At 38.5% G+C, this 23271-nt stretch overlaps 1 protein-coding gene across 3 annotated transcripts in view; it reads right to left on the bottom strand.

Moving 5' to 3' along the window:
* GALNTL6 (polypeptide N-acetylgalactosaminyltransferase-like 6) overlaps positions 1-23271 on the bottom strand; it is a 453369-nt gene that overhangs the window by 35362 nt on the left and 394736 nt on the right. For all 3 annotated transcript variants that reach the window (XM_021396253.1, XM_021396254.1, XM_021396255.1), the window contains 2 exons: positions 20839-20956; positions 10369-10476 (listed from right to left, as the gene is read on the bottom strand). In XM_021396253.1, coding sequence (XP_021251928.1) covers positions 10369-10476; positions 20839-20956 — 226 coding nt within the window. The remainder of the gene's footprint in view (positions 1-10368; positions 10477-20838; positions 20957-23271) is intronic.

The raw sequence follows: 23271 nt of genomic DNA, 5'->3' as shown, positions 1-23271 counted from the left end.
TTCCTTCTTTCTTTTTTTTTTCCTGTGATGGTTGGAACTTACCAAATTTGAAGAAAATACAGTTCTGCATACCACTCCCCAAGTATCAGGTAAGACACTTTATCCGTATATCATAGAATATCCTGAGTTAGAAGGTACCCACAGGGATCATGGAGTCCAACCCCTGGTTCCACACAAGACTACCCAAAATTCAAACCCAAAACTGAGAGTGATGTCCAAATGCCCCTTGATCTCCAGCAGCTCAGGCCCATGTCCACTGCCCTTGGTGCATAACCTTTCCCTAATCCCCAGCCCGAACTTTCCCTGATGCAGCTCCATACCATTCACCCAGGTCCTGTTGCTGCACACAGTGCTGGCGCTGAGGTTACACTAGCACATAGCAGAGCGGGACGATCCCTTCTCTCACCTGGCTGGAAGTGCTGGGCCTGGTGCACCCCAGGGTGCAGTTGGCTCTTTTGGCTTTCAGGGCACACTGTTGACTCACATTCAACTTGCTTTTAACTGGAGCCCTTAGATCTCTTTTTGTGGGGGCTGCTCTTTTGCCTTTTGTCGCCCAGTCTGTACATACATCCGGGGCTGCCCCATCCCAGGTGCAGAATTCAGCACTTGCTCTTGATAAAATTCACGTCGTTGGTGATTGCCCAGCCCTCTAATATGTCAAGATCTCTCTCCAAGGCCTCTGTGCCCTTGAGGGAGTCATGAAACAGCTTCTTCTATTTTAGTGTTGTACGCAAGCTTACTTAGTATACACTTTTGAGTCCCGCAGCCAGGTCACTGATGAAAATGTTAAAGAGAACTGTCCCTAAAATGGAACTCTACAGATCCCCACCAGTGACTGGCCACCAGCCCGATGTAACTCCATCTACTATAAACAACCCTTTGAGCCTGACCCATCAGCCCTTTGTTCGCCCACTGCGTTAAGTATTTGTCTAGCTGTATGCTGGACATTTTGTCCAGAAGGATATTGTGAGAAACAGTGCCAAAAGCTTTGCTAAAATTCAAAAATATCATATCAACTGCTTCCCTTGGTCAATTTGGTGGGTAACCTTGTCATAAAAGGAAAAAAAGTTCATAAACAGGACTTTCTCCTCATGAACCCATGTTGGCTGATTAACAACTGCATTGTGCTTTTCAGTAACTCCCAGAGTAATCTTCTCCATAATTTTACCAAGCACTGAAGTGAGACTGACAGGATACAAATCTATTTAAAAGTTTGTTCCTTCGTTCTTCCAAAACCTATGCTTCTATCCTACGCTAAAAATTTTCCACACCTTGGTAGATTCTATAGTGAAACTATACATTCTTAGCATGTTACACATTACCATCGTTAGCTGAACCTGTATGAGGCAGCCCTTTCAGTCAGTGCACTTTAAAATATATAAACCTTGATTTGCTAGCTCTAAACCTCTGGACAATTTATGAGCATGATTGTAAGGAGCCCTCCCTCCTGGAGTAGTGGAAAGCTCTTTCTGAAGTTGGTAGTTACAAGAAAGCATTCTGTATCCAAACACTTTAAAGAGGTTTGTTGGCTTCAGTTAACATGAGATTCTTATCCTTATTATCACTACAGCATTTCATTTTAACATAAACATGTACAGACCAGTAATAAAATCTTCAAATAACAGTTAACCCCCATATTTAGATTGAATGAAGTCAGGTAGATCAACTTCTGCAAGATATCCCAGAGCAACTTTACACAATCAAAGGCAAACATCATTCACGTTACTACTTATAATATACTAACTTAGCATGTCCTTGGAGATGAATGCGCTGCTGAGTTGAATATCACAGTTCTGTGGCTGTCTAATAATGTGAGAAGTTGCTCTGTGAGAAGAGCCTCCTAGGAACATAACTTCTCCACAAACATGTCAGTGAGATTCTAGTTTCCTACTGACCTTACCACCAATTGAAAGGAAGTGGCTCACAACTGAAATGAGGGAGGCCATCTTGGTTTAAGGCTTACTTGTCAAGTGACATACTTGCAAGGAAGTGATTTCAAGTCCTGTATGAGTCTCTCCTAGAACTGACTTTCCCACTATCTGCGAGAATTTGATATTGTGGAGGAAGGAGGACAGTGTCACGTCCTCCTTGCCCGAGACTTGAATAAAGCTAGATACATTCTAGAGCATGTACACATACTAAACTCCATAAATGAGAATGAACAGTTACCGGATCTTAACAGAACGTGAATATAAAACAGGTTCCAAGCAGCTTGGCACTGTTAGGACTTACAATGTATGAGACTTAAGAGCCTATGAGATCAGGTGGAATTTTGTGGATGCCTTACAGCACTCCAGTCTCACAATAAAGTTAATCTACAAAGAAATTAAAACAAACAAAATAAAAGTTGGCTTGAATCTCTTAATTTCTAACTCTGTTAATCTTTGCATAATCTTCTACAGAAAAGAACTCTTTTAAATGCCAGTTTCTAAAATGCCTTTTCAAATATCTTTATCAATAAGAATAATCAGTTTGGGGATCTGTCATGATGTGGTAGATCGCATTTGCTTGGATTCTTATACCTCAGTCTGAACTCCTCATCTAAATGCATTCTGAGAGGAAAAATGAAACATGTTTCTACAGCTGAAAAACTGCTGTAGCTTGGGAAACTACTACTCATTGCAAGGTTACAGATGCCCAGCCTGGTTAAGCTGGATTTTTAACAGAAGAGGGAAAAAACTAAAAGAAAAAATTAATAGGAGTAATTAAACGAAGATCAATTCAATATTAAATAGTTACGTGAATTGACACACGATGTAAGGAAGTCACAGGAATTGCAGATGGACATTTGAGGAGCTTCTCAGGACCTATCCATGACAGACCAGTGATGACTTATTCTCTCTTTTCACATTCAGTGAAAAGCCTCTCCGTGATAAAAAATAAAGCCCAAAGATATTTGAGAAGATGCATATTTCCATGTGTAAGGTTGTAGCAGTGCCACCTAGAAGCTGAGCGATGCATGCAAAGGTCGTATCAGTCACAGCAAGGCTCATTCATCAGCTGCCACCAGTTGCCCATATGTGCATTTATGAAGTAATTAAATTTTGCGGTGCTGCTACAACTTTGCTCTTTGGTAAATCCTTTACTAGTAGGCTTTGTTTGGACAAGTTTTCCTTGATTTTTTTATGGAATGTATGCATTTCAAACTGGAACTATGTTTTAGATTTTCTTTCAGCAATGTTCTACAACAGGACAGTGAGTTACAATGTCACTGACGCCCAGACTTCAATAAAAGAGTTGAAACTATTTGACTGGAGAAAGAGAGATAAATATTTCATGGACTGTATCGTCCTTTTCACATTCCTCAGTGAGTAGGAAAGATACATGTCTTTGATCAAATGACAGTCCCTTCTTTTTAAGGATGTAAGATTGCCCGCCTTTTTCAAGAGACACGTTATTACTGAAACTCGGTGAGAAGAAGGTGAGCACTGGCTAGGAGGTTGGAAAACTGGACTCAGGGAGAGACATAGGAAAGGACAGATTCATAAATATTTTCTCAGAGCGAGGTTAAACTAGATTGGTCCCTGAGAAGAGAGAGGTAATTCCATACTTCATAATAAAAATGTTACCTAGCGGCATACTACTGCACATTGCAAACCCGCAAAACTCCATCCCACAGTTACATCTTTTCCAATTCATGTTCCTGATGCAGCAGTTAAACTACCATTAAAAGGTAATTTCTGTTTTCAGTTTCTCCAGATGTTCTTAAGTATGTTTTTGTTTTGTCAGTGGCACTTAAGCAGCGCAACGGCTCTTTTATTTGTTTCATTTCACCTACATAACTGTTTTCTTCTGATTTTATGCCTATCTCACTCTTGGCATGAAACCAACCCTGACCACAATCCACAGACTTTGCTTTTGTCAATATTAAACTACCATGGGAACAGGTGCATCCTGCAATGAATTCCTGTTGTCCTACATTTAACCTGGCCATTTTCCAGGAAGCTGGATGTCACCAGCAGACACACACACATCTGGTGTTGTTTAATGTGTTACAACAGTCTTTTCTCGGATCAGCCAGAACATCAAAAATCATTTTCAATTACATCAATCAAACATGAATCACTGTAGCATCCCTAGAGCCTTCAGCTACGAAATGTAAGAGGGGATACAACTGCTTATTTGCTAAAAATAATACGACAATCTCTGCCACAACCAAAATATTAATCTATTTCTTCCTAATAACATTCATATGCGGTTATTTTCTCTCTGCCCACTTCATCTTCCTATTTGAAATGTTCTTTACTGTTTGTTTTGTGAAGTACAGTGTTGTCACTGCTTCAGGGTGGATGTCTTCTTTACTTCTGGAAGCAGCTGCATTTCATTTACCTAGAAATAACATAGTATACAGTTTGTTTTACATAAAAAGTATTTAAAAAGCACACTGGGATCCAGCCAGCCTAGAAAACTATTCTCTATGTTGTTCTGGCAAATGAGTAATATAATGTAACAATAAACCACTGTGGAGAAGGAGAAAAAATATGACTATCCAACAAGTATGGATTAATGACAGAGGCAGCAGTGTACAAATCCTCACAGAGCTCACAAGGAGAAAAACAGTACCCTAAACCTGAACATCATGCAAAGGACCATCCATCCTCCAGTGACAGCACACAATCATTCCTCTTTTCTGTATATTTCTACAGTGGAAGCATAGTAAAGCCTTTCCTGGACACCAAGCTTTGTGACCTGCAGGTCTCAATACCTGCCCACATCAGTTATGTTCAAATGGGGGCTTTCTTCCCTTTCCTCTTCTTACCTAACTCCCTTTTTTTCTTTGGCATTATGCAGTGCTCCATTTTGGCAGCCTTTTCTCCTCTCGGACATATTGTTTTGGTCCTTTGTACATAACTCTGTTTAAAACTTAATTAGCTTTCATTCCAGTAACAGTTTGTATTTGTGTAAAAAAGCAAGCAAATAAAGAGATTCCTGCAGGTGTAAAAGAAAGGCTTCTAGATGGAAGACAGTGCACTAACTAGGTGGCAAACTGGTGGTGTATATAAATAACTCTCGTGGGAGTTAGCACAGCACAGCTGGCAGAGAAGCAAGAGACTATTTTCAGCCTGTATTCAGTGAACTCATAGAACTGAAATTCTAGAGATGCCACCTGAAAACAGCCAGAATTTCATTCTCTTTAACAGTGTTTGTATCTCTACAATTAAAAAAAAAAAAAAAAAAAAAAAAAAGTTAAACCTACACTTTGAAAAAAGGGAAGAGGCAGCTGGACAAAGCCAGCTGTCACTAAAGGACACATCTCACCTCACTTGAGGCCAGACCGTGAGGCTCGGTGGGCAGCAAGCTCTGTGTGCACACATGGTGCATCACCAGGATGCTTCCTCCCCCAAGCTCTGTGCCTGCACATCTCTTCAGACTGTTTGTAGGGCAGCTGTGGGGAGAGTACAGCACAGCATCCTCTTGGCCACTCTAGAAATAACTGTTTCAGAAGGGTATAAATACAAACTTTATTTACTGTTGCCTGCTCCTCAGCAGGAAGCAGAACAACAGTGTAATAACTATTTGTTACTGTGATGCTCACTTTGTGGACTCACGCTTGGTAGCCTACATCCCATCTTAGCTGCTAAACCTAGAAGAGAGTTCAGCAGTTTGATTCCAGATGCATTTCTTTAGCTACATAACCCGGCTTCCAGTGCCAGGTTGTTCAACAAACACTAGAAAGTAGTCACCATCACTGCGATTATATTGTTATTCAGAAGCTTCTAAGTTCTCTGTCTCCTTTGCATTCTTTTCAGCTAGCTAACAGTTGAATTGACTGTCTTGTTATCTTTTTTTTTTAATCTCAAAGGCAAAACTTCTATTCAGATTGAAGAAAATATATATATGAAATTAGCATTTAAAAAAATTATTGTGACTTTCTTGTATTCAAGGATTAGAAGATATTAAAGTTTTTCTCTGGTAAGTGCTCTGTTGGAGATCTTGGCTTAATTAGTTTTAATGATGAACTTATAAATCAGTTAAATAAAAGAAGCTAGAATGGAAACTGAACAGTTGTATTGTATAGACATCATCATTATCATATATGACAACTGTGCTGTTGCAGGAACACAATTCTTGATTCTACAATGATTTGCTCATTCTAAGCTAATGTTTCAAGCTGTTTACCACGACTACTGGATCTTAACCGAATTTGTGCAATAGCCTTTTATGCTAAGGAGGTGATTGAAAAAGTGCCAGCACTGCCCCTGAGCAGCCTGTCACATCTATTGGTTTGCACTCCAGTCACAAGAAAACACAGCCCTGTGAGCTCTCTTTACTTAACTGTTTCTCCTCTGTTCTTTAACTTGTCTGGAAACAAAAGAAAATGTTGAAGGGCTGCTTTAAGAAAAGCCCAAACATTATCTGCAGCTGGAAAAAAATTAAAATAAATGATCATAATATTAAAGGAAGCTCTGCCAAAAATGCGAACGTAGTCACAGCACCAGATGGTCTAGCTACATTCCTTTATTTAAAGAAATTATCTTTTCAAAGCCAGAGAAAAAGGCTGAGAGAATGGTTCAGGTGGGAATCTGAACCCACCTTTAGCAGCTGAATTCCTGAAACAAACTCTTGCAAGTCCCAATTCAGCGACACTGTGTAATGAGGCAAATGTCATCGGGCTTGTGTCTGCTGGGTCACTGTGCTCTGGGATTCCACGTCCTGGAGTGCAGGGAGGAATTCAGGTTAAGATTAGGATTCACCTTGCTGCTGGGTTAGCATCCAAACGTGAACTTCAGTGGGATTGCCCTTCCCTTCAGGAAGGCCTAATGCTCTAATGTTCTGAGTTAAGGCTAAAATGCTGTGTAAAATACCTGTAAATGAAAAAAAATTCTGTGGATATATTTTGAAATTCTGAGTTAATCTCTGTATATCCTATTGAAAGTGATTGCCTATTGACAATTTTCTGATAGCTCTGGCAGAATCATGAATAGAAGAATACCCCCATCCCAATAGGAAACAAAATAAATAATTTTCTGGGATATGTCTAAAAGAAATTGCTAATTGCATTTTAAGATCTAACTTCATAGGTAACCAAGTAACAGAAAATGGCTTAACTGAAATTCTTAAAAAAAAAAGCAACAAACACCAACACTGAAGAATATCACAAAGCAACTAAAGCAATCCAGTCAAACAATTCAGAAGTTCTTAACAGGGCAACATCTTTTGTAGGGTTTTAAGATTTGAGGCCTTGTTTGCTATACTTGACCTAAACCAAACAGACAAAAGTAGCTATTAGTCACTACAGTTTGTGCAGAGGGTGACTAAACAAATGAATGAATAATTATGTGGTACTTCCACACTATAATGAGGAATCACTGCTGTCATCTGCATACCCATTAATCTCATTTTATGTGCAATTACCTGTAAGTTGGGCCCGTGGCAAGCAGTGACATCCTGAGACATCTCCAGAAAAAAATACTCCGCTTATTTATCTGCATTTGTTTGTCATGGTCTGTTTTATAAATCTACTATGCATGTCTACAGTTTACTTCTATTCTGTACCACAAGTTTTACAGGTATAGGTGGATGGTTTTCAACACATGAGGTATGTGTAGGCCTGTCAGGTCCTGAATGACAGAAAAGAAGGAAAGGAATATGATAATAAGGACATAGAAAATTGATGTAATGACACCTGCTATTGTGTGTGGTACACTAATGGTTATTTACTGATAGCGAAGGCAGAAAACAGTTTTTGACAAGTCCTTCATTTTATAAGTCAAGTTATCCTCATGATAGATCATAGCTCTTTAAAAAGATACCTAAACTGGTCAGGTATCACATAGCTAGCTGAAACTGCATGTTGAAACTTGCTGCTAGAAGATGTAGACAGGTGAAATTCTAAGAGAAGGGAAGGTAAATTGTTAATCTTAAGCCACACAGGTTATGGGCAAACATAGGCTGAAACAGCTTGAAAAGAGATCCATGGCATGATCTGAGCTATGCTTGAGTTTGTCTAGAAGCTCCATCTTCCTAACTCATCCCTATGTCCCTTGTGCTGGTGTTGAGGGACAGGATGAGGAAATCTGTGCTTCTTTAATGCAGTATCTGCACAATAGAAAGCTCTCCCTTGAATAATGAAGGGGCTACTGCAATCATTTACACAATCCCAGCTGGGCTTCCTACTGCTTATTCCCCTGCAAACTGCACCTCCAGCATCCTCCTTTTCATAGCAGAAGATGGAAAATGATTTAGCAAAAAGTTTCATGGAAACATCTAAGTACTGAAAATATCGCAGGGATAATACTTTTGGATATTCTTTAGTACGTTATCCTTCATATTCTTGAACTGAAGTTTCAGATAAAATATTTTTAACAGGTAGACTACAATCTTTGGAAAACATAATGATATTTGGAGGAAAAGGTAAAGATTACTGAAAAATCTAGGCAACTTCCATAGTATTATTTTGGCTAACAGTTCTGTTTGGGGCAGGTTATTCAAAACCACAAATGGTCTATTTCAAAGGGATTGATATATGAAAGATGAGCACATACTTGCTTTTTCTTTTCTGGCTTGGATGACAGAAAGAGCATATTTTTACACTTAAAATTACACACAGCGTAATGGTTCAGGGTCCTTTCTTCCTTGGCTAGTTATTAAGATAGTCTCATACACTAAAATGTACAGAAGATCTTGTACTGTTGTCAGCCTTGATACAATGTATATTAACAGTCATATTTTGATTTAGAATATCATACCAGAAAAAATTTAAGAACCTGAAAATTCAAATTTTCTTTCAGTGTTAAACATATTCAAGAAATTTATCTAAGCATCATCATGTTATCGATTCTAGCAACTCAGATGAAACTGTCTACTTCTTGAATGGGAAGGATAAGATCCATCCTATCAGCACACTACACCTTTTCTCACAAGACATAGGGCAGAGTATGGGTAAATATTTAATTTTGTATCAGGATTTTGGGGTGTCAATATTTCACAAATGGTTTATTAGATAAAATAAAATAAATACATGATATAAAAATACAAACACATTGCATGTGTCTATATATACACACGTATATATGTGTAGAAAAATGGGAGAGTGCAGCCTGTGGCTACCTGTTGGCTCCAAGTATTCACAGTGCCACCCTGAAGGGTAGTGTTGAACTGTATGAGATGCTAGTAAGTCCAAACAGAAATGACTGAATTTGGCTCCTACAGGTAATGCACAAGACAGAATATTCTCTTATGAGACACTTTGATCTGTGATTGGGGAAAACAAAGAATGAGGTTTGGATTTCTCATTTCAAGTTAAGTGTGATTTCACCAGGGGATGCCATGAACAAAGCTGTTTATTTCAACCAGTGTAGAAATCTGAATGAGGATACTTTGAGAATACGCGTAGTTAGATTAGGGGAAGATGTGGATCACCCAACTTAATCAATACCCTTGTCACTAACATTACTACAACCACTAATCCCATTACTGTGCCTTGCTATTTACATGGATATTCTTTTTGGGCAATTTTTTCTCTCTCTAGGCAGCTGTCAGGCAGAGAGTACAGAAGGCCTCATTCCTGTCTCCAGAGTTATTACAGGAAGCCTTGTTCCATGTTGCTGAAACTAAGAATATCTCCCCTTTAAAATAAATTTATTCTTTTATTCATACCCCATTTTCATTATTAAAAAAAAGGATTCATAAAATATTATCCTATGGCAATATACTTTAATATTAATGCCATTTAAAAAAAAAAAATCCTCTAAAATAGAAAAGATTAAGCTTAAGCATGAACAAATACTAGTATTTGCCCGGAAGCTACATCTGTGCCTTTTGTCTCCCATCTTTTGACATCCCGTGAACATCTCCAGAAAGTTAGAACATTTTCTCTTTAGCAAAAAGCCCATGTGGATATGGATGGTGGTCTTTGAGAAATATCTAGAGGTCTTCTAATTTCTCTCTCACACGGCTCCAAGCTGGTGGTATCCCATAACCAGGTTTTATACAATAATTAGACAGTCACTCATTTCATTGTTGCCCAGTTCTTTTCCCTCAGAAAATATTCCTCATGCAAGATTGTGCCTGTTCTGCTGACTGATAAGAAAATGCGCATTCAAATTGGTCCTGCAATGACTGACGACACTGCGCTATTCAAGAAGCATAAGCCTTAGGTTATTCTTAGGTTCTTTTGAATTGGTATGAAACACACTTCTGCTCTGAAATGTCCAACCCTATAATTCTAAGCTTTCATTTTACTCTTTGCAATTTTATCTCTGCAAGGCAGTATAACTGCAGCAATTGCACATCTCATTTCAGAAAAATAAAGCAACATTCATTTCACATTTTAATGGCTTACTGTTAGGTGTGGAAACTAGTTCATGGGAAATGAAGAAACCGATTATATATGAAAATGAAAAACAGCAAAACCCAATTACTCACACGTGCTAGGCTGGTTCCAGAAGGAACTTTATAAGGGACATACTTCCTGTAGATATGCCCAACTCTAGAGCATGGAACATCGAACATCCCACCTCCACACATCCACACCTGGAAGACAGAAAGAAAGCAAATTAAAGAATGATTCCTGAAGATGCATGGAGCAAAACATGGCATTTTAATTCATGGGATAGATGAAAACTACACATCATTCTGTACTGACTCCTCCTGTACTCATAGTGGTGGCCTTCAGTGTATGCCCAATGCTGGGATTAAAGAATCCCAGCATTACCTGGAATCTCACCTTACAAAAGCAGAATATGTTCAAAGTAAAAATATAAAACATATTTAATATATCTACCAATGATCCTCCTGCAAAACTACCAGGATATTATTGAGTCAGCTGTTCAAAACATACAGGACCAAAATTTCAAAAGAATGCCATGTGAGTTAAAAAAATCCATCAATCAGAAGAAAAAGAAAATCAAAATACCCATCTTTTATATCAAATACTGAACATAAAACTACATTTGTAAGATGGTCTTCAATTTATAAGGAAAAATAAACAAAGTCAATTTACTTCTGATCACATTCATGCAGAAAGAGAAAGAAGAACATGCCACTTCTTTTTGTTATTAGTACATTTAACACTGAAGTAAATGGAGTCATCTGGAGGATACGTTTGATGCTTCAGGTTAGAGCAACCAGAATTCCATCAAAAATGATGGGAGCTGCAAGATCTTCACAGGACTAAAATTCAAGCTGTGTACTGAGGGGCAGCAAGCAAGGAACTCTTCACAACACTTCATCTAGCGTGATTAGGTTTTATCAAGTGTATGTGAGAGCAAGGTTGTGTGTCATGTCAGAGGAACTATGCAAATCATGTGATAACATCACTTTCTGTGAACCACCAAACTACCAAGATGGCTATTACATGACTTACGAACCATGCTGACATTTTATAACATTCTGATTTTAAATAAGTAGATAAATAAAGCAATTTGACTTTGCAGATAGGGGAAATGGAAAACAATAACAAAAAACGCCTCCAGAAATCCCCCCAAACAGACATTTTTCAGCAGCCTAAAACCCATCAGGTATCAAAAGTTTAAAATTCACAGTGAAAACACTGATGTTATTAAAAATATTCCCTAGTCTTTGCAAAATTTATTTTTCTTGTTCTCGGCAAATATTATAAGAGAATGGCTGTTATTCGACATAAGGGATACTTGTGGTTTCAGATACCAACCTTAGACTGAAAACAAAAATTCCCCAGCCCCTTCCTACCCTGTTTAAAACAAAATCACACACAAGCTGAGACAGAAAGGGCTTTATGTAGGTGCACGTAAAGATGTGTCGTGAAACATTTCCATTCACTGGGGTGAGAATGTAGGTCCATGTATTGCATATGATTTTATCTGCATTTGAAGCATTCTAGAACAAAATGAAGCAAATTTGTGACCGAGGCTAAAGCACAACAGAACAAATGACTGAATATTTTACCAGTGACTTACATGCAGTAAGGAATTCATCTAGAAGTTGACATGCTCCCAGTTAAAACAGCAGTAACCACATCCCTAACAAAAAGTATCAGAAAATATGATATGATTACGAATATTTGATATTCACTGTGAGGTCTGAAGAGAACAATGTGCATCTCTGTACTTTTTAACCTTACATTTGCAATCTGCCTCTCCTGCCTACCAGCTAGCTGGCTGTAGCTGCTGGCTTAGTCAAATCACAGGAAAAATAACTGATTAATCTCATTCACTTAACAGTGAAAATGGACAGGAGTTTGGCCTCTTTCACTGTGCTTGCCTGCACTACATCTGTGCGGTCCTGGCTGTGTGGTCATGAGCTTGTGACAGAATTTTAGTAATCTGAATATGCAGATGCTAAGCACTATGCTAAGGGATAACTTGGTGCTTGAGTGTAATTGAAAGCAATTGCTGAAGGTAGCAAGTGGGAATTCAGCCCCTGAGAGTGACTGTGCTACTCATGCTGTGAATGGAGAAAGCAGGGGTTTTAGCATGAGGGCTTGAGCCGCAAAACAATTTAGGAAGCTGCTTGTTATGGGCCATTTGGGTATTGGCCCTTGTAGTCTGTTAGCTGGTAGCCCTGACACCCAGCTGAGATCTGGTAATTGTTTGAGGCTCTGCAGCAGACAGCTGGACAAGCCTAAGTATGCTAGCAGGAGGGAGTAAGGAAACTGGCAGAGGTGGGGGAAGATCCTGTGCTTGGCTTTGCCCTTCAGGTCCAGAGACCCCCTTGCACAGTTGGGTACAGATGAGATCTGCTCAGGAGCTTGACAGCTCTCAGCAGTCTGTCCTTCTAGGGCAAGGAGCACTGTGTTCCTGCTTCTTGTGCATGGCAGCATGTCAGACGGGCAGGCATGGTGTGCAGATTGGCGGTACAGGCTAATACAAGTGGTTGTACTGGGTATTGCCCTGCCAAATGGAAACATGTACGGTGATAGAATCATGAGTGAACACAGTCCTTCTGATGGGTTGGAAATGGAGACCCAAATGAATGCCCTGCATCTGTGCCAAAATAGCTCATTACATCGCAGAGCAGCCTTGCTATGTCATGTTGACATGATATATATATTTTTGAAAGTATTTTGTAAAACATGCTTCTTAAATAAAACACTGAAATTCTCAAATCCTTACTGGTCTAATCCCATGTCACCCAGTTTACAATGCTCGTAAACACATTAAAAGTTATAAAAATGAGAATGTTAAAATAAGGTGGGTAATGCCAATCATTTAAAAATACATTATTCACCTTCCAGTCAGTACTTCATTTGTACATTACTTCCTTTGAGACCTTTTGGTAGATATCTCTGTGGATGTCTTGAAATAATCCAATGCACTGATGAAAGTGCAGGCATATATTGACTATTCATTACTGTTTTTTAAATTAAAACATTATTTTAAAGGCTGGACAAGACATTGAACTCATTAACCAAGGTTTCTAAGTCATTGAAGAGCATACAGCATAGAATTTTGACTTGGAGGTCAGCTGCAGAACAAATGAAAAAAAAAAAACAAGAAAGTAGTATAAAGTAGTATATATACATATATATATCTCCAGGCCAATAGTAATTTAACTCTGCCAATGAGAGCTGAAGTAGACATATACTGCATTGGGTATCAGTAAAAAAAGAGAAAATAAGAAAAGAAAAGAAGAAAAAGATTTAGAAAAAAAACCCATCAGGTACGCTGAGGCAATCACAAGTGGGAGGAAATAACACTTTGTGTTAGGTTTATATTTGATAGACATAAAACTTGAAAATGCTGTGCTGCACCTGAGGTGCGCTGTGTAGGGTAATTGAAATGAATCTAGGGCTGTCTTGAAGGACATTTAGCAGCTGTTCCTGTTTATCTTTCAGCTTCAGAATGGTTTTAAAGGTGTTTTTTATATTTTCCTGAGAAGATCAATTCTGGCAACTTTGTCTTTAAAATGTGCATTTTTATGTCACCTGCACTGAATACAGGAAATCGGAGAATGGCTTCTGTGTTAAATACTGCAGCTCTTCAGTGTACCATGAAAGAAATTCAGGTGGTGTGGGACATATGGCAAAATGATATCACAACACTGGTGCCTCTGTTTATCTAAGAAGGAAGCAATGAAACTCTCAAGATTGCTAATGCCTCCTCCTTACAAAAGCAATGAATCTGCTCCGTGTCTGAGGTATAAAAAACAAAGATGAAACCAAACCAATGCAATTTCAGTTTGGAAGGATCAAAAGAAGAGTAGTTTATGTGTCAGCTATATACTATATCACAATTTGTCTTTATATAGCTCTTTTCCAGAGAATGTTGCAAAACACTTTATGGGGATGGTTGAAAGCAAGAGGCAAGAATTAATGCAAAGCTTTAAAAGAGATTAAGTTGTGGTTGTGTGGCTTAGGTCCTGACTGCAGCTTAGGTATTGCTGAGACATTTTTCCAGTTCTGCTATATGGCTCTTGTCGGACTTTGGGCGAATCACCCTCTTTTCATATTACTTCATCTTTATATTGAATGTTGCTTGCTCTCTCCCTCTTTGCCTTATCTATCTAGCTTGAGAGACTATCTGTAAAATGTAAATACAGTGCACAAGAGAATGAGATTCCAATCCATATGCTATGCTGTAATCATAATTACTGCAGTAAGAGACTTGTGATATTGGAGCAGTGGAGGATGTATTGCTGGGAACAGGAACGTAAACATAAAGTAAATTAAGTAAAAGATTGAGGAAGGACTGAATGGGTTTTGGATCAAGCTTCAAAACTAATTGAGAAATATACTGCTGCTGCTGCTGAGAGTCAGTAACAAGACAGACAATGGCAAGAGATGCTGAAATTATTGGAAAAAAACCCACAAAACAGTAAACTGGTGGAAGAGGAATATAAAGTATGTCATGAAAAGCTGTCAGCTTGGTGCTCTGAGCACTGAGCAAGAAATAGAGACTAAAAACAGGAGAAACATACTACCACAGGAGGCTGAAAAAGGTGTAAAAAATAAGAATGCAAAAACATTATGGGATGCTGCAGACATTCTTCCTGAAATATAAGCCAAGAGACGAGATTTGGCAGCAGTAGAAAAGGAGAAGGAAGAATACTTCATTGTAAACTTTTCAATGTAACAAGAATGTCCAGCTAAATGCAAGAAAAGACAGAAAAATGGGAACAACGACTTCAAATGTGCGGCCAGCAAGGTCAGAAACAGCAAAATCATTTACTTGCAGCACAGTGGGATTTCATGCCAGTGATATTAAAACGGTACTGTGTACACTGGAAACAGATGACCGTGGATATTTCAACAGCAGTCACCAGCAGCACCTCTCAAATACTGACTCTGTAATGGTTATAACTGCACTGACAAGCAGTAACGCTGCCCTACTCCCTGCCTCCCCCCACGGTTGCCAGCAGTGGAGGGAATTAACAGCGATGATGATAAAGAAAGGGATTAATGAACTTGGAGGTGTGTGTTGAAAAACAGGGATGAAGAGAATCTGGAAGACATGTCAGCATGCATAAGGATGAAACCTTAGATATAGGTGACTAGCTTCAAAGAGGCAAGGGTATCAGCATGAGTATTTCTGTTAAGGTATGATTTATGTCTATGCCTATGGAATGTCCAGTATAAAGGATCTTCAGCAAACACAGGAAATGAATATCTTTCACCACTCTATATATTTTGGAAATTACTACATAAACTGTGTCTTTCTAGCAGATTTAAATTTAGGATTTCCTAAATAGTGACTTCCCTGGTTAATGAGAAAGGAAACTATTCATCAGGTCAGTTCCAGCACTTTGACAGTTTTCTCAAGTTAAGTGCACCCTGAACAGTATCATCAGCAAGACACCATACATCTTTTTAATTAAAAAATTGATCCTGAGGTTATGCTGACAAAAAAAAAAAAAAAAAAAAAAAAAAAAAATTAAATACTACACATCATTTCTCATGCAAAAATTAATCTAAGAAACTTTTTAATGAAGGGGTCATATTTTGAGACACAGGTTGTGACTGCTTCACCATCCGTGGATTTGTGTGTGAGTGCTCTGATTGGGAAACAGCAGTCAATCAATGCAGCATCCAGTTCTACAATTGCTGCTGTCCTCCACAGCACCGTTACTAAGAAGTTTGAGGAAGTTTCCTTTCCTGCTACTGCACAGTCCCAAATATTACAGAAACATTACAAGGCTTCCGGTATTTTTGAGAAACTTAATTAATTGCTGTGCTGTAAATTTATTTTCAGTGTAGATTCACTCTCTGTAGAATCTTTTGTCCCTCTACAAAAACTCTCACCCTCCCAAACACACAAAAGCAGATTTTTCCTCAAACCACTCACTTTCTCTCCATGTGTAGTGAGATAATGCAACTTCCCCAACACAAAAATACTTTTGGTTTGGACTCTGCTCTGCATCAAAGCCTGGTGCCTGTTACCCCAGGTCATATCTAATGAAACAGCCAGGGAGAAACATCAAAAGAGACACTGTCCCTCCATGAGGGGGAACCTTTCCTAAATATGTTTCAACCTCTTTGTGTTGGGAACTGCAGCCCGATTCCCCATGCAACCACTTGTCCTGTTATAATTTTACTATACAGTTCTTTTAATCAGTCTTCGATCTCTACCTTAGCATTCTGAACTCATAAAGCCATATGGTTTGCTGTCATTAGCAAGTGCCTGATGACTCTTGCACCAGCCTTTAATTCACAGAGCAGAGCAGCTGATATTAAGATCACAATGAAGAAGCTGATGAAGCCTTAAATCAGAGGACTTGAGGCTATTTAACTAAGGACTATTTGACTGAGTCCAGAGACTAGCACAGATCTAGCCATCATGTGTTTCTGAAAGATCCAACTTCTCCAGCTGCCTAAGCTCACACTCTGCACTCACAGCTACCCACCCGTTTTGTAGCCAACACTTCTGCCAGTTGGGATGTGGGGATGACTGTGGATAATCATGGCACAGTAACACAGAGATCTTTTGCTGAGAAGATGCTTTTCCTGAACATGATCTTTACTATCAAGTGATTTTTTCCCTTCGGTATGTGGGTTTCTATGGAAGTTTCATTCCAGCATCTAGGATCTTTTATCCAAAAAAAATTAGGCCAAGAATATAAAAAGTGACTTACATTGTTCCTTTAACATGGTTCTGGGTTTGCAATGAGTGAATTTGGATGTATGATATTTGAGATACACACTTGACAAAGCTCATCCTTAACAGACCTGTAAGCTTACCTTAAGCACTCAAAACATCAAGCTAAAGGAAAATATGGTGCTAATTAACAACACATACAAGTTTTCTATTTTATAGTTTTAGAATCATAGAATGGCTTGGGTTGGAAGTGACACTTAAGATCATCTAGTTCCATCCCCCTGCTACAGGCAGAGACATCTCCCACTAGACCAGGCTGCTCAAAGCCCCATCCATTCTGGCCTTGAATGTCACTGAGGAGGGAGCATCCACAACCCCTCTGGGTAACCCGTTCCAGTGTCACACCACTCTCACAGTACATAATTTCTTCCTTATATCTAGTCTAAATCTACTCTCTTCCAGTTTAAAGCCATTTCTCCTCGTCCTGTTGCTACATACCCTTATAAAAAGGCCCTCCCCAGCTTTCCTGTAGACCTCCTTCAGGTACTGGAAGGCCACGATAAAGTCCCCCTGGAGCTTTCTCTTCTCCAGGCTGAAGAGCTCCAGCTCTTGCAACCTGTCCTTGTAAGGGAGGTGCTGCAACCCTCTGACCATCTTCGTGGCCCTCCTCTGGACCCACTCCAACAGCTCCATGTCCTTCTTGTGTTGGGGGCTCCAGAACTGGATGCAGTACTCCAGGTGGGGTCTCAAGAGAGCAGACTAAAGGGGCAGAATCACCTCCCTTGACCTGCTGGTCACACTTCTCTTGATGCAATCCAAGATACGGTTGGCCTTCTGGGATGCAAGAGCACATTGCTGGCTCATGTTCAGTCTTTCATCAACTGACACCATCAAATCTTTCTTCTCTGGGCTGCTCTCAAGCCATTCTCTGCCCAACCTGTATCTGTGCACCTGGGATGGCACTGACTCAGGTGAAGAACCTTGCACTTGGCTGTGTTGAACTTCATGAGGATGGCATGGGCTCACCTCTCAAACCTGTCCAGGTCCCTCTGGATAGCATCACTTCCTTCTGATGTGTCAACTGCACCACTCAGCTTCGTGCTGTCTGCAAACTTGCTGAGGGTGCATTTGATCCCACTGTCCATGTCATCTACAAAGATGTTAAGTAGCACTGGTTCCAGCACTGACCCCTGAGGATTTTTTTATATATTTATTGTTATAACATTAAAAAGGGCGTTACAATAATTTGCTAGTCCATGAAGTGGAGTTTGAAACTCACCACTGAGTAGAGCACCAAAAACGATGTGTGAACGCTCCTCCCTCCAGCTCACTGAGCAGAGCTGTTAGTTCAATGTGAACCAAACACTGCTTCCTTACAGGCAGTCTGTGACAGTTCTCTCTGGCATGCTCTCTTTCATAATTACATCACTGTATTTGAATTAATCACAAGAATCCCAAGTCTGACACAGGGAAGGTCATATTATCAGTAAAGTATCCATTTATAGTAGGTGGGTCATTTGCTTGTTTACAATTATATAGCAACATTCATACAAATTAATCTCAAAGTTTAAAACAAGATGATATATGAAGAACACGAAAGGAACACCTAGTCCATCACTGAGTTTAAAGACCACCCCAAAATAGTCCTTTGAAGATGAACTTTCTATAGTTATGGGACATTTCAAATTGGCTTCTTCCTGCAGCTTTTAATGAAAAAAAAAAACGTGTTCACAAAAATACTTAAGACCTATTTGAATTGAAGAAATAACTGGGAATTGGCGTTTAGAGATATTCTTGAGAGAGTTACTGTAGCAGTATGTTCCAAATAATTATTTGCCAAACAAAATAGAATTAATACTGGATACGGTGTGGATGTAAAGCACCCATGATACAACACATAAACCATGGCTGTAGTCATCTGAAGGAATTCTAAGACACAGATTCCTACCCACTCAAGTAAGATCTCACACAGGTTGTTCATCTGTTTTCTTCACTGACTTTATGAATAACAGAGACATGGCAAGTCCATCAGTCTCTCAAGTTTGTAAATAGAATCAGTAAATTAAACTGAATAATTTGTTGTCATTTTTAAAAGTTTCAAGATGACTGAATCTGTAGCTCTTGATGCAGAAATTGTTGATCCAGCAGTATTTCCCAAGCTGATATTGGTGATTCTGATACAACAAAGAAGTCTGTCCTGTTTCTCTCTCCTGTCCCCTTTTATTTCTTCCATTTTCTGTCATTCCAAACAATACAAGTCTTTTTTTTCTGAATCTTGTATATGTTAAGTTCTTCCAATAAGAACCTGTTTCTATTAGGCAATCCTTTTCCTTCTTCTTTTAATACTAATAAAAAGGACAGGGACCAGAAGGTTAGGGTGTACTAATGAGATAACTCAGAAGATATGACTGAAATGAGACCCAGTGTGACACAACTGCCTACAAAAAAAATCTACTGCTTGAGCAAAACATACTGGGGTAATCTAGTATATTAGTTTCAGTGTTGTTACCATGGTTTCTATACAAAGACTGGACTGAACTACAATTATATTCTTTGTGATGACAAATAAAAGGAATATATGAAATAGGATAATAAAATCTTAGGTGACCTGTCAGAAACTCTTGTTACAGCTGCAAGTGACTACTTACATTTGACTTTGAAATTACTTATATGGACAGAATGTAAACTGATATATTCTAAACATGATTTCTATCTATTGGGTTTCCCTTGCCTTCCAATTTTATTTTGCTGTGGTGTAAAAATGATTTAGAGAAAGAGGAGAGTAGTTCAGTTAATACAAGCCATTTTTCTGGTTTTGATAACTCTCATAAAGACAGTCTGGCAGTCCAGGGTAGGATCACACTGTATGTTTCATTCACAAGAATGGCCATAGTTCTGTTGTTCTAATCACTGCTGAAATTCAGATGGAGCAATATGTACAATATTAGTCATGGCTGACATACTAAATTTATTTACTGAGCTGTAGGAGTTTGGAAGTAGGATGGAAAGATCCTGAAGGCAAATGCGAATTCTGATTATAAATCCAAACTTCATACATACATTTTTGACTCAATTTATTTATATAATGAAATTCTATTAGCTAATTGAAAATGTTTGTATAAGGTAAAGTCCTTAATTTTGGGTAAATTGGAATAAAATGAAATGAATTTTCAAAATCATACATTTAGTCCTCATTAAACAAATGGAAATACCTATCTGACATGTAGAAAGTAACAAGACTTTCAACTCAGCATGAAAAAGCCAAATAACTGATTTGAATACACTTGTCCACATAGAGGATATGACTGATGGTTGTACATAACCTGAGCACTTAAAAACTCTCTGCCATTACGATTTTATAATTTTAATTATCCAAATGCAATTAAAAAATCAACTGATTTTGAAAACCTGGGGTGCCGATAACAGCTCATAAGAACTCAGCTGATCTAGTGATTGTATTGAAAAGGGTTCTCCTTCCTATGACTTTCTTATTCCCTTTCCATGAGCTGACCCTACAGGGGCCTACCCCCCAATATGATGGAGTACAGTAGGTGCAATGTCTGATGGAATGCAAGTAGAGAAGACTTGATACAAGGGACAAAGTAAAGCTTCATGACGGTGGTAAGCTATCAGACATTTGGAGAAAACTGCACTCGGTGATTTTTGTATAGTTTTTGGAGCATACGTTTATGGCATAGTTCTGTTTGAAATTTGGGGAAATTCCTAAAGAAAAAGAAATAGAACTGTACTAAATTATTTGTGGTTAAAACACAAAATTGAGTATTAGTGAACTTATCATGATCACAAAGAGTATCAGAAATGAAAATTCAGAGGCATAAAACCTAACAAGTAAAGAAGTATTATATAAGTTGACTTGACGACTTACCTTAAAGGAGATTTCATACTGCTCTCCTCCCCATATTTCCAATCCTGGATCGTAGCCTCCCAGCTCCCAGAACCACTTCCGGTTAACGGCAAATAGACCTCCAGCCATCACAGGAGACCTGAAGAGCGAGCGAAACAAACTGAATGACAGGAATTTTCATGCTGTACTTGAAAAATGGAAAAGATTGGCAATGTACGTGGAAAAGCAATAATGACGGTATTAGGATTGTGTATGTGCATGTGAATGCAGGTGCATTCACAGTTACCTTTATTGCAAACAGCACTTATTTTTATTGACCCCTATTGAGAAATAGGCAATGTGATAGGAACATAAATGTAGGGCATGGTAAACAGTATTGTAAAAATTCCCTTTCTCAAAACAAATGCTGTTCATTACTAAATAAGCCCATCTAACAGCGAAAGAAAGGGACTTTGCAAACATGTTTAATGCAGTCCTTCTACAAAATGCGAAGCAACTCACATTTAAATGTGAGCAAAACTCCTCAATTCATTTCAGTCTCACAGGTGCAGGCTAGAAAAAGGCGAAAGTAGATAGCTACAGAGCTACTGCTGGGAGTTAAACATCTGCTTTTCCACAAGAGCATCTGAAACTCCTAAACTTTGCCTCACAGTGATATTTACCACCATTCCATGAATAAACATGTGGAACTCTCTTGAATTACTTTAACTCACCCCTTTCCACAGACAATATAGAAAACAAGTGAAATATTTAAAATTAGTGTTTGAGGATATTCATGAAAGGTGCATTTAAAATTTATAAGCATGATTTTTTTTTCACCATGAAGACAATGATGTTTCTAATGAAGTAAATACTCTGACAGCTTTTGGGATTTTGATACTGTTCACTGATTCCTTGAAGTTGTGGGGGAACAGGGATACAAAGGGATCTATACTGAATAGGAATGAGGTAACACACTGAAGAAAGTTCAATCCAACTGTTCCACCAATTCTGGTCAACACTTGCCTTGGAAGTTTTAGAGCAAGGGGATGAAAGGAACACATTTTTACTAATTGGTGGTCAGTAAGGGGGAAGCTTCTGGTGGAACTTCCTAATCAGAATAGACATGAAACTGGGTATTATGCTACGTGTAGCACTACAGCCCCTGAGGGATAATTATCTCACTTGGAGGCACTTTTTTTCTGAATTACTACTGGTGGTTTGTTAATGGCAGTGGAAGCAGATAGTACAATCCCTGAAGAACTGACTGGCAAATAAAAATTGCATTATTTGCCACTGATTTAGGATTTGGTAGTAAGACTCAGCAGGTAAGTATTTCAGTAAGCTAGACATTTACTAACAGGGTATCAAGTTAATGGAATAATGTTCTGCCATATTTTCTCTGCCTTATCACTTTTTCTAATGCTATCTTTTACCCAAGGCAAAACAGCAAACAGACAGCTGTGTGGCTTCTGCCACTACTGGGAAGACAGGATCCCCATAAGCATGAATGTCATAAAATGATCTTCTCATCTGCATTCATAGTGATAAAAAACATTTCACCTTTCACTTCCAATATGCAATCTAAAACATATTTTTTTATCTATATAAAACCCTTATCTTACATCTTATATTAAACTATTCATTCTTATAACTGTGGAGTTCTGTTTTTAAGAGATTAATTGTATTTTCCTTTAGAGATTATGTTTCTAAAAGCACGTAGTAGCTCTGTGAAACAAAGCTGAAATATTCTAACTGGCAAGGCCATGCTCTGTAACATAGACTGTATGTTAATACATTTCACTTTTATTGACGTTGCGTATCTCAAATATTGACTGTTCCTTTCACATATGAATAAATTCAATGGACTCTTTATAAAAAACCTTCCCCTGGGGATTCTGACTACTACAATACATTTTCCATTCCTACCAACATGTATCTAATTACAAGGTAGCCTTTGTGACTTCAGGTTCTAAATAATCAAAACAAAATGTCCTTTTATAAAGATGAACTTGCATGTCAAAAACCTTAATCTTTATGTGCAGAAGAAATGAAGTCCCAGAAATCACTGGAGAAATGCAGGTTTTTCTCTAATTCTCTTATGTACATTAACTTCCATGAGCATTTCTCTTGACACGGGAAATGGCTTGCGGAAATGGCAATCCCCTCAGGTGAATCAGATAGAAGACAAAAAACAACCAGAGATTTCAAACAGCAAGACATTTGGCAGATACTTACAAATGATACTTTAAATTTTACTTTAAAACTTTAACTGTCATGGTTTTGTGATTTTCGGTTATTGGTACTCCACATCATAACATCATGTAGTGGATGTACCTAGTTCTCAGAAGAGAAGGACTACTAAAGTCCCCACGGTACTTTTCTCCTCTGTTACCATTTTTCCAGCCAGAGGGAAAAGATAAAAGCTCGCAGTATAAAAGCTTGCAGATCACGAGACCTCATCCTCTTTTCCGC

The sequence above is a fragment of the Numida meleagris genome, chromosome 4 (assembly GCF_002078875.1).
Source record: "Numida meleagris isolate 19003 breed g44 Domestic line chromosome 4, NumMel1.0, whole genome shotgun sequence".
Taxonomy (NCBI): Eukaryota; Metazoa; Chordata; class Aves; order Galliformes; family Numididae; genus Numida; species Numida meleagris.
Note: the sequence above shows the minus strand (reverse complement) of the source record. Positions and strands in the feature narration are given on the sequence as shown.